Here is a 12,500-nt window from a genome sequence, read left to right on the forward strand (position 1 = left end):
TATCGTAGCATGTTGATAAATGGCCGAGTTATTCAAGAACAGCGAAAGAGTTAGATATATACTGTAGATAGCTAGATAGCTAGATATATAGATAGATAGATAGATAGAGAGAGAGAGAGAGAGAGAGAGAGAGAGAGAGAGCGAGAGAGAGACAGAGCGAGAGAGAGAGAGAGAGAGAGAGAGAGGAGAGAGAGAGAGAGAGAGAGAGAGAGAGAGAGAGAGAGAGAGAGAGAGAGAGAGAGAGAGAGAGAGAGAGAGAGAGAGAGAGAGAGAGAGAGAGAGAGAGCGATAGAGAGAATGATATGAAAAAAGAAAGAGAGAAAGCCACAAACCTTGACTCATTCTGTCTGTTAATGCAAATGAAAGCTGAATTTGCAATTTTCATTAAATCATACGTAATTATGCATACATGACGTCGACCGTACATACGAACACAGCATTGCCTTATCTCCTCTCAGATGCTAAAATTTTAAGAATAAAAACGACAAAGTATAGTTTACATTATAATCAGTATTTAAAAGTGAGAGAATGTGGATGTTAAAACTGTTAATGACCATTAAAGAAAATATATGTTACTGTCCATTAAAAAATACATATATTACAGTTCCAGTCTTTAATTAATAACGTTATCGAAACTATTCAATTAAAAACACAATTTAGCGTCGCCTCCGATTTCTTCATGTGTGTTAATCATGATTTTAACATAAAGTAAATAATATCATTTATTAAGTAATTTATTGACTGCATCATTATCTCCTTCATTTACAAATTAACAGCAATCGAAGTTATGATGATAATATTCATGAGCATGATAGCAATCATCATTTGCACGCCATGACTATGTTGATGAAGAATCGTAAAACAGTTTTACCGGTTTCGTTTTACTTTTTTTTTTACAAAAAATTATGGAAGTTGGCTCAGGCAAGCCATTTTTGAATATCATCATTGTTACAATTGCCATTGCCATTGTAGCATCATCATCATCATCATCATCATCGTCATTGCCATTGTCATCGTCATCAGCATCACTATCACCATCACCATCACCGACACCATCGACATCGCCCTCACCATCATCATCACCATCGTCATCATTAACATCCTTTCACCCTCGCCGTCATCTAATTCGGCCTCTCATAAAACTGAAGTAGATGAAAGTGTGGGCCCGGAAAAATTCCCTTCAGGCGCCGGTTTTGTGCGAATCTTTGGCCTCGGCTTCGGGCAGTCCGTACAAAGTACAGGTCGTACTTTGGAATAAGAGAGATCAGGTCGTGCCTAGTTTGCGTAGGTAATCTGATGTGTAATAACTTATGGTGGTTATTCATATTTAGTCGTGGTCGTTATTGGCTATTTTCCATTCATTAATTTGTGCATTGGATCTGTGGTTCTCACGTCTGGATTTATCACGGTCGTTCTGTTTTGTGTTTTAATGTATTTTCATTCATCTGCTATTTTCAAATATTTCAGTATGAAATGATAAGATACAATATAATATAACATGATATTCCTTTTAAATTGTCCAAAATACACTTCATTATTTGTGTTTCTACATGTTTCTATTTTTTTCTGTTTTTTTGAGAAGTAAATATTTTTGAAAAAATCAATTAAGGTTATTTTGTCCCTGGAAATGAATATGTCATGGATGTAACTTCTAAATGTTGTATCTTTTTTAATGTATTTGTAAAATTTCTTAATTCGTTAAGCATGTGTAGTGTCTGCTGTTACTGCTGAGGAACTCCGCATTCTTTCCCATCAGCTGACAGTGATGCATATGCAATTAGTATTATATAGCCTGCCGACTTTTATAAGCTCGAGTCTTTCAGCAAACATATTATTCACAGTAAATTACTAAAACGAGTAATCATTCACACAAGGCAGTTCTTGGGTAACCGAAATACTGGCCCTTCTGCATTTAAAACGAATCCCTCTTGCCTTTGGTATGCAGAAAGTTAATAGAAAATTTAGCATTCAACTGGCACGTAAACATTTCTCTAACGAGCAGCGGCTGGCTTGGAAACAACTTGGCCCCCACCCCTACCCCCACCCCGCCCCCACCAACCCCCTTCCTCTTCTTTTGCACCCCTCCTCCTCCCTTCCTAACCTCTAGTCACACCTGCCCACTCGACCCGTCCACCTGACCGCGTCCAGGACTTAAAAATCTGCAAGTGTGGTCACTGAACCCCTCCCGACCGCTGCGTGGATCACTACTTGCGCCGGCGTTGAAGTCTCCAAGGCCGAGGCAACCTTGAACCCAGTTTTTTTCCTGTCCTTCTAGTCTATCTACGTCCTTTGCACACATTGCGAAGCTTAAGAGACGAATGGTCCTTTCCTCTCCCTGCTCATCCCTTTTGCCAGGGCCTGTAATGAATGGGCCAGGCCTTCAGGCAAGTGAGAGAGAGAGCGAGAGAGAGAGAGTTGCTAGGCCGTCATCAGCTCTCCCAAAAGAGTCTCTGGAGATACGGAGGATAAGCGTAATGGCCTTCTGATGGGCGCGAGCGGCGTGTTATGTGATGGATGTGGAAATTCGTTGTGCTCTTCCTTTTATTCTTTTTCTTCGTCTCTCTCTCTCCTCTCTCTCTCTCTCTCTCTCTCTCTCTCTCTCTCTCTCTCTCTCTCTCTCTCTCTCTCTCTCTCTCTCTCTCTCTCTCTCTCTCTCTCTCTCTCTCCTCTCTCTCTCTCTCTCTCTCTCTCTCTTTCTATCTCTCTATCTATCTATCTTACCCGTTGCTATACTCCTAGAATAAGCAAGAGAAGGACCAAAATAGAACATCCAAAATACAAGAAACAGAAACAAAAAGGAGAGGGTAGAGAAAACCAAAACCCCACCAAGGGTACAAATCACAGTTTTTATCCTTCCAACCCCATCGCTCCCCCCTACTCTTTCTCCCTTTCTACCCCCACCTCCCTCCACCCATCCCCCAACCCCCCCTCCCTCTCATCGGCACATGTTACTGACCTCTCCTGCTTCTACCCTCCCCCCCCCTTCCTGAAGTCCCCCCTTTTCGTCCTGCTGACCTCTGGGGAGCCGCGGAGGACAGACCACCTCGCCCTTCAGAGGGTCCGAGGAAGGCCAGGAATAGCCGATGAATGGCGATCCTCGAGGTGGTGGTGGAGGAGGAGGAGGAGGAGGAGGAGGAGGAGGAGGAGGAGGAGGAGGAGGAGGAGGAGGAGGAGGAGGTGGTGGTGGTGGTGGTGGTGGAGAAGTATGAGGAGGAAGAAGAGGTGATGATGGTGGTGGTGGAGAAGGATTGAAAGACGAGAAAGAAGAGGAAGGGGAGGAGGAGAAGGAGGAAGAGAAGAAGAAAGAAGAGAAGGAGGACGAAGGGAGAAGAAGAAAAAGAAGAAAAGAACGATAATAACAATAAGAAGAAAGCTGAGGAGATGGAGAAGGGGGAGGAATGGAAAGAAGATAAGAGAGGGGAAGAAGAGAAAATGTGATAGGACATTTACAAAAATGATAATAATAATAATAATAATATAAACAGGAAGGAAAAAATCTAGAGAAAAGAAAAGAACAATAAAGCTTCATAAGAAAGGAGACGAGCGAAGAAGGACAAAGACGGAACGAAGGAAGAGAAAGACGAACGAAGGAAGAGAAAGACGAACGAAGGAAGAGAAAAACGAACGAAGGAAGAGAAAGACGAACGAAGGAAGAGAAAGACGAACGAAGGAAGAGAAAGACGAACGAAGGAAGAGAAAGACGAACGAAGGAAGAGAAAGACGAACGAAGGAAGCGAAAGACGAACGAAGGAAGAGAAAGACGAACGAAGGAAGCGAAAGGCGTGCGAAGGAGCGGCCCTGTCTGACGTCTTCCAAGGAACCGACTTTCGACTCGTGTTATCAATGGCGCTGAGTGGCCGGGGGGGGGGGGGCGTCGCTGTCTTTTAGGTCAAAGGAGGTGGTCGGAGGTTGGGCCGCGGTGTCACTTGTGTAAGTCCCGTCTCCTTAAGCCCTTTTGCTTCCGTCTCTAAAGAAGGTCTCCGCTGGCTTTTGTTGGACGAGGACCAGTTGAAGGCCGGGCCTCGCTCGAGTCGTAGGAGCGGGTGCTGGCTCAGTTGAAGGGTGGTAGCAGGTTGTGAAACTCGGGCTTCCAGTTTTTCAGGGTGACTTTTCTACAAGCTTCGGATATCTCCCTTTCTTTTCTCTCTCTCTCTATTCTATCTTTTCTCTCTCTTGCTCTCTCTCTCTCTCCTCTCTTCTCTTTCCTCTTTTTCTCTCTCCTCGCTCTCTCTCTCTCTCTCTCTCTCCCTCTAGATTCTATTTTTGATACAACTTACGCAACACACGCTCCTTACAGAAGAACTTCTTAGCGTTCCCCTTCAGCAAATGAGCCTTGTAAACGCTGACGCAAAGGGGTAACTAAATTATCCTTAAGTCTCTGGTCTACGAGTTTGAAAACTGTTATAGAACCTTTTATTCTTTTTCTATTTCAGTCCAGTGGGATCTTGATAAGCCTGTATACGATCTGATCTTATTATCATAACGAGAGAAGGAGGTATCAGGGAGAGAGACGAGGAAGATTCGGGGCAAAGGAACGACGGGAGAGGATATGGCACCGAGGGAGATATGGAATAAGAGATAAGAACTTTCAGATGAACATACGAGACGTTGCTGGACCTTAAGGTGAGGACCCCTGCCGCGCGCCGTGTTCAAGAGGGGGCAGGGTAAGCAGGGGGAGCTGGTGGAGATCCCTCGTGCCGTCAAGAATCCCAGGGGAGATAGGGGGGAGGGGGAGGGAAGGGTGGACAAGAAAATAAGGGTGAAATCCCTCCAAACACGAAAGGTTCCCACGGAGACATATGTTACGAGGGATTATGAGGGAGATTAGTGTAAACATAGCATGGGGGGAGAGAGAGGGCGACGTGATGGCTACAGAATGAGGGAGAGGGGTTCCTCACAGCGCCGAGGGTTCCAAGGGAGACAGGGTGAGTACCGAGGGAGAAGGGCGAGGACCCCCAGAGTGTTGCAGTCTTCACAGATCATCGAAGAGACAACTCCTCTCGCTATCTCCAGCGGCCATCTGGTGGTGGTCGGCGCAATCATTATTCTTGGTGCACACCCTCACTTCTCTCTCATTCTTTCCTAATGTATGTGTTGCTTTTTTTAGTTGCTACTCAGCGCGCGTGGCCAAGGATGTTGGGAGTGAATGAAGAGAGTTTGGGAGCTCATTTTGAGGCGGGGAGATTGAAGAGACGGAGCGAGAGAGAGAGAGAGAGAGAGAGAGAGAGAGAGAGAGAGAGAGAGAGAGAGAGAGATGAGAAGTGAGAAAAGAGGAGAATAACCAGACAGAAGAGAGGATAGAAGCGGAGAAGTACTAAAAAACACCATGTATCAAGAAACAAAACATTGCATTAAGAAACACCGACCGGCAGAGTAGAGAAAAATAAAGAAAACGAGCGTCAGGACAAGAGAAGAGAAGATAAAGCGGAGGAAGACGTTACGGGAAACAGGAGAAGCGAAGACAGGAGAGACGCAGGGAGAGGGTAACGCCACTCGCCCGGGCAAAACTTATCATTAGACGCCAAGGGGGAATTCTAATCAGCACGAGAAGAAGAGGCCGACGTACTCCTTTCGGCCACGCGACGGCCATTCATTGGGGTCTGCGCTGGAGGGGGAAGGGGAGGGTGAAGACGGAGAATAGGGGGAGGGAAGGGTGAAGAGGAGAAGGAAAGGACATGGAAGGGGGAGGGGAGGGGAGAGGAGGACAGTGGAGAGGGAGGGATGGGTGAAGAGGGAGAAGGACAGGAAGAGGACAATGGAGAAGGAGGGAAAGGTGAAGAGGAAGAAGGAGAGGGAGAGGACATGGAGAGGGAGGGGGGATGGGTGAAGAGGGAGAAGGAAAGGGGGGAAATAGGGTGGTAGGAGATTGGTAGGGAAAGAAGATGAAGAGAGGTTGGAGAACTTGGGAGATCGAGGGGGCGGGAGAGGTAGGTAGTTGGAGAAGACGGAGACGAAGAAGAAAAAGAGATGTCAGGAAAATTCAGAGAGAAGGACGTAGATAGGAAAGAGACCGAGAAGGGAAGAGAATGAAAGGGATGGAGTAGGGACAGAGAGGAAGGGGAATATAAAGAGGGAGAGAGAGAGGGCGATGACAAGAGGAAGAGGGTAAGGGAAAGGAAATGATATTAAAGAAGGGAGAGAGAAGAGGAAGACGAAAAGAGACAGGTGTAGCAAGCAAGAGAGATGAAAGGACAGACATACTGAGATAAAAGTATTGTGTTCAAATAAATCAAACAATGGATAGTTGTTTAAATGACTATACAAACAGTTTATACATAAACGTATGTATAAACTGCTTGTATAGTGTGTGTGTGTGTGTGTGTGTGTGTGTGTGTGTGTGTGTGTGTGTGTGTGTGTGTGTGTGTGTGTGTGTGTGTGTGTGTGTGTTTAATATAATAAAGACAGACATTATCTTTATCTGCATAAGTTACGTGCGTGAGTCTATGTCAGACGAGGAGATGCCGAGTGAGTGACGTATCTCGATGTACATTATTCTTTATATTACGAGACCAAGGTTATTTTAGCCACGTATGTGTTAGTGTGTGTGTGTGTGTGTTTGTGTGTGTGTGTGTGTGTGTGTGTGTGTGTGTGTGTGTGTGTGTGTGTGTGTGTGTGTGTGTGTGTGTGTGTGTGTGTGTGTGTGTGTGTGTGTGTGTGTGCTTGCGCTCGCGCTCGTGTGAATATTTGTGTGCTTCTTATAGTCCGCGTCTCAGTATATATCTCTATGAACGCATTATGACTAGAAACAATAATATATACAAAATCAAACACGAAATAACGTTAAAACCAGTAATAAGACGAATCAAAAGAAAGAAAAGTATCCTAACATAAAAGGCAAATCTGGCCACAAGAATATTAACAACAGAACCCACCCAAGACGAGCCACACCTACACCCAGAGATTCATCAAAATTCAATCAGTGTCGGAAAGTTCTTCTCGTGGCCATAAAGAACATTTGAAAAGGGAGGGTGAAGCAGGATTAAGAGGCGGGAGGAGAGAGGAGGAGGGGAGAAATCAATGCTTAAGGAAGGCTTGAAGAAGAATACGTTATCTCTTTTTGTAACTTATAATGAAAACGCGGAAGTTGATAACAGCATTTGATATTTTTGTTTATAAGCACAATAATTACAGAGGCATATTTATGTATACGTGTGTGCGTTCAAGTACATGTACATCCCCATTTTTTGGTTGATGTATATATTTATTTGCGTCCCCCCTAAACGTACCCAGGTAAATTTACCTCAGTTTCCCCTTCACCGAAGAGAACGGGAATCCACCAAGACCCGAAAGAAAATGTGATGCCCTTTCCCCTCTCAAACAAGCTTGGAGATGCAACGGGGGTTGTGCTTCGTCCCTAGTGACACTAATTGCATAGAAAGCTTAATAAAACATGGAAAATAAACGCTAACAGTCACGCCTTCTACGCGGGGGTGAATTACAACCAAGGACACAGTCTGACCTCCGGGACAGTTAGTTAGACACGGTGAGTGAAACCGGGCGGAGGAAGGGACAATGCCTCCTTTTTCTCCATCAACGATATGCTGATGACAGATGATAGAAGAAAGAAAGAAAGAAAACAGTTTCCTTTACCTTATCAAATCTTCAAAAAAAAAAAAAATTGAGATGAACCTTGATAAATTCGAAAAGAAATCACGACTGACCTACAATATGCATTTGAACTAAGATAGCGAATGGAAAGAGAACGTACCTTGATCTGACGTTTCCACGTGGAATATTCTTTGGAGATCCTCTGTACTCATTGACTCGTGGATCTGAAACGACCATAAAGAAAATGTTAATGAATCATCGTGGGTTAATTCGTCTTCTAAACAGAAATTGTGGATTAGTTTCATTTTATAAATAGGAATGAAACAGGAAGATGAAGAGGATGATGAAGAATAAGTGAATAGCGGGAGATTAATAATACTGAACAAACAGAAATGAGACAAAATAATAATAATAATAATAATAATAATATAATAATAATAATGAAAATATGGAAGAAACGAAAAGAGAAGAACACGAAGACACAATAACAGCTAGAAGAAAGAAGCATCGTATTAAGAAAGAGGAACAATGGGACGAAGAAGAAGCGGAAAAGAGAAGAAGAAAAAGGAAAAGATAAAAACAAGTGAAGGACAGGATCCGAAAACACCCATGACCTTATCAGCTGTTCAGTGGAAGGGAAAGAGAGAGAAAAAGGAGACAAAGAGGAGGTGGATAAAGGTTTGAAAGGAGATATTGGACAATTAACTACTAATATGCATAACACCGATGATTAAGGTAGACATAATGATAAATACTATTATTATCAATTACAAACAATAAAAAAAACTTCTATAAAGAATGAAAAGGAATTGAAAAAATATATATATAAACTAACAGTGTTTAAGATGAAACAAATAAACAAAAAACAAAGAAACACATAAACAGATAACGCGGAAGAGAAACAACGCGAACAAACAAAAGTAAAAGTTCAAAAGTTCGCAGGAGAAACAACAGTCTTCCGGTCGGGGGGAGGGGGAGGGGGGGAGGGGTGCCACTTTCTGTCGTTATTTTTCAGACCGTTCTTCTTATTTTTCTTTTTTTCTACTTTCTTCTTTCTTCTCTCTTCTTCTTCTTCTTCTTCTTTTTCTTCTTTCTTCTTTTTGTTCTTTTTCTTCTCTTTTCTTCTTTTTCTTCTTTTGCTTCTCCTTTCTTCTTCATCTTTTTCTTTTTCTTCTCCTTTCTTCTTCTCCTTCTCCTTCTTCTTCTTCTTCTTCTTCTTCTTCTTTCCTCTTCTTCTTCTTCTCCTTTATTTTTCTTCTTTTTCTTTTCCTTTTTTTTCCACTAGGAAGGGCAAAAGAAAAAAAGGGAAAGAAAGGGAGAGGAGAGAGAGAAAAAAAACTGAGGGAGAAGAAAAGAGACAAATTAAAGAGAAAGAGAGAATAAAAACAAGAAGAGAAAAAACAGGAAGAACACCTCTCTCTCTCTCTCTCTTTTCTCTTCCTCTCCTTCATTACCCTTCCTTTCCTTCCTCTGTTTATTCTCCTTTCTATCTGTTGACATTCGTAATTTGATGCCACGCAGCGTTCGTTAAATTGTTTGTTCGTCTAAGGGCTGTTTGTGTGGCTGGTCGTTTCGGGAAATTGATTGTCCATTGATGGTATAATGGAATCATATGCTTGCAATTGCGTTTAGATTGCATGTGCGTTTGTTTATATGTGTGTATAGATGGTAGGTAGAAGGGGGAGATAGATTGGTTGATAGGTAGATTTGTTGATTGATAAAGTAGGTAGATTGATAGATAGATAGACTGATAGATATATAGATAAATGAATAGATATAGATTTAGGTATAGGTAAAGCTAGAAATGCATAGATAGCTACCTACGTATACATACAGGTATAGACATAGATAAAAAGACATAGTGTATAGATATACTATGCATAAAGAAAGGAACAGTGAATTCATTAAGTTTCCGTATTTCTTCGTGACTCCGGATGACCGAGGGTTTGAGGCGCCACAAGACAAAGAAAAGGCGGCGATGATGGCCACCTTCGGAGAGGAAGACGAAGACGAAGACGGAGGAGGAGGCGGAGGCGAAGACGGAGGCGGAGGCGGAGGCGAAGAAGCGGCGCCTTTGCTCCGTGAGGTCTCGTGAGCGACGCCCAAGGCGCGGGGCACCAGCGGGGGGTGGGAGGTCTCGGAGGAGCAAGGTGTGCAGGGGTGGGGGTGGGGGAAGGTGGAACGTGTTTGGGAATTTTTTTTTTTTTTTTTTTTTTTTTTGTGGCGTTTTTTCGATTTTTTTTTCTCCTTTTCTTTTTATATATATTTTTCTCTTTTTTGTTTTTGTGTTTTTTATCCTTTCCTTTCTTTCTCTTTTCTCTTGCGATTACTTTCATCCCCAATTCGCTCATCTTTAGACCTATACAATCTCTAGAAAAAAAAAAATGTTTTTATCGGTGACTTGCAAAGTGCTATCTTGACCGCCCCCCCCCCCTTCCTACCCCTTCCCTTTCCACTTTTCAATCGCTGCTGAGTGTTTGCTAATCGTCAAATTTGTGATTCCCTTTCTTCGTGCCTTGCACTTCCCCTTCTCAAGTTTTCTTCTTCACGTTTTATTTATCTTATTTTATTTTATTTTATTTTTATTATTTCTTTTTGAGAGGTGGGGCGTGCGAGGAAGGTTTCCGTACGTGCATGTATTTACATATTCACGTACACTGACATACGGATACACGCTCGTATACAGAAACTTACAAACACACACACATACGCACACACACACACACACACACACACACACACACACACACACACACACACACACACACACACACACACACACATACACACACACACACACACACACACAGACACACACACATGCGCGCGTCACTCACAATCACACAGGAATGTACACAATCTTATAGACGCCAATATAGTGATATGAATGAAATGCAGCACGTGAAGTGGTTATACAAATAAGATTGGAATTCAAACTTTTTGCACATAGAATGACTTTATTTGAGAGAGACATACATACATACACATACACATACATGCAGACAGACAGAAAAGCGGGGGACAAACAAAGAGACACGTAGACAGACAGAAAGGCAGACAGAGAAAGATAAGATAGAAAAGATAGGCAGAGAAAGACAGACAGACACAGACTGACAGACAGACAAAGAGACAAAGCCAGATAGAGATAGGTAAACAGTAAGACAGGCAAAAACAGACAGACAGACACAGGGATAAAGAGAGAGAGAAAGACAGAGAGCGAGAGAGACCAACCACTACAGTTTACGATTAGCTTCTCTACCGAGTGTGAGTACGTGTGCGTATGTGTGTGCGTTAGGTCTTTTGTTTGTTTGTTTGTTTACGAATTGGCATAACGTGAGATGTTTAGACAATCAGTTTCGTGAGGGCGTGTGTCTCCAAAAGGACCTTGAGATTCCTCCCATCCTCTCCTCTCTTCTCCTTTTCCTCTTCCTCTTCTATCCCCTTTTGCACTCCCTCTTTCTGTGCCTGTCTCTCCCCTTTCCTTCTCGTTTTTCCTCTTCGTTTTTTTTTTTCTCTATTTCCCGTGTATTTCTTTTCTTTTGTTTTTGCTTTCCTTTTTCTCTCTTTTTCTCTCTTTCTTTTTCCTTACTTTTCCTCTCTTCTGTCTTTTCCTTCCCTTCGTCTTTCCTCAATCCCCTCTCCTTCTCCCTTCTACCCCTCTTTATCACCTCCTCTCTCTCTTCTCTCTCCCTCTCTTCTCTCCCCCCCCCCCCCCCAACCTTCCTTTCTTCTTTCTTTTTCCTCTCTCCATTCTTTTTCTTCCCCCTCTTTCTCTGCTTTCCTTATCACTTCCTCCTCTTCTTCCTCTTCCTGTTGAAATGTCATGACCTGTGCCGGGTCATCCTCACTTTCCTTTTCTTTCTCTTTTTTATCAACTTTGACCTTTTCCTCGGATTATCAGCTGCCTTTCTCCTCTCGCTCGACGCTTCATGGAACCGGTTGATGATGGCGAGGACGATGAGGTGGATGGTGGATGGTGATGAGAGAGGAGGTGGAGGAGGTGGAAGAAGAAGATGAAACAGGAGGTGGAGATGAAAGAGGATGCTGGTAGATGGTGATGAGAGAGGAGGTGCAGGAGATGAAAGAGGATGCTGGTAGATGGTGATGAGAGAGGAGGTGGAAGAGGATGCTGGTGGATGGTGATGAGAGAGGAGGTGGAAGAGAATGGCGGTGGACGTAGTCAATGGTGATGCGAGACGTGGAGGAGGATGGTGGTGGGTGACGAGGATGAAGAGGGGGGTAGGGGGAAGAGGTGGACAGAGAACAGGAGGAAGGTGAAGAATAATGATGAATATAGTGATGGCGCTGAGGAGGAGGAAGGGGGAGAGGATGGTGGGAGATGGTGATGACTATGGGGATAAGGTAGAGATGGAGAAGGAGGAGAAAGAAAAGGAAAAGGAGAAGAGGAGAAGGAGAAAGAGGAGGAGGTGGCGGTGTATGGGAAGGAAAAGGAGGAGGAAGTAGAAGAGGACAAAGATAATGATAATGAGCATGACGGCGACTATGTTGCTGTTGATTAAGAAAAAGAGGAAAAGATTAGCGAAGCTGAGAACAAACAGAAAGAGAAAGTTGTAGGAAAGAAAAAACACTAAGGAGGAGGAGGAGAAGGAGGAGGAGAAAGAGGAGAAGGAGAAGGAGGAAAAGAAGCAAAAGGAGAAGAAAGAGAAGGAGAAGAAGAAAAAAAGAGACGAAGGAGGAGAAAGAGAAGGAAGAGGAAGGCAACTACAGAATTAAAAAAGGTGAGAATGACAGTGATAATGAGAATGACAAACCCCCGATGGCATCTCGAGATAAATGCCTTTGAAAGCGACGGTGAAGTGAAGAGCAAGAAAGATTATGACGATGACAAAGCATTTCCCTCAAATGTAGACAGAAGGTCGTGCAAAATCAAGTAAATTTACAAACCAAATAACCTTCTACACAGAACCGATACAAGCGAAGTCTTGGATAAA

General features: G+C 43.2%; 1 protein-coding gene across 1 annotated transcript in view; it reads right to left on the bottom strand.

Annotated features, from left to right (window-relative positions):
- Window positions 1-12,500, bottom strand: part of LOC119589636 — a 112,615-nt gene that overhangs the window by 48,964 nt on the left and 51,151 nt on the right. Inside the window, exon 3 of the mRNA XM_037938231.1 lies at window positions 7,709-7,772. Coding sequence (XP_037794159.1) covers window positions 7,709-7,772 — 64 coding nt within the window. The remainder of the gene's footprint in view (window positions 1-7,708; window positions 7,773-12,500) is intronic.

This window comes from Penaeus monodon, chromosome 26 (assembly GCF_015228065.2).
Source record: "Penaeus monodon isolate SGIC_2016 chromosome 26, NSTDA_Pmon_1, whole genome shotgun sequence".
Lineage (NCBI taxonomy): Eukaryota > Metazoa > Arthropoda > Malacostraca > Decapoda > Penaeidae > Penaeus > Penaeus monodon.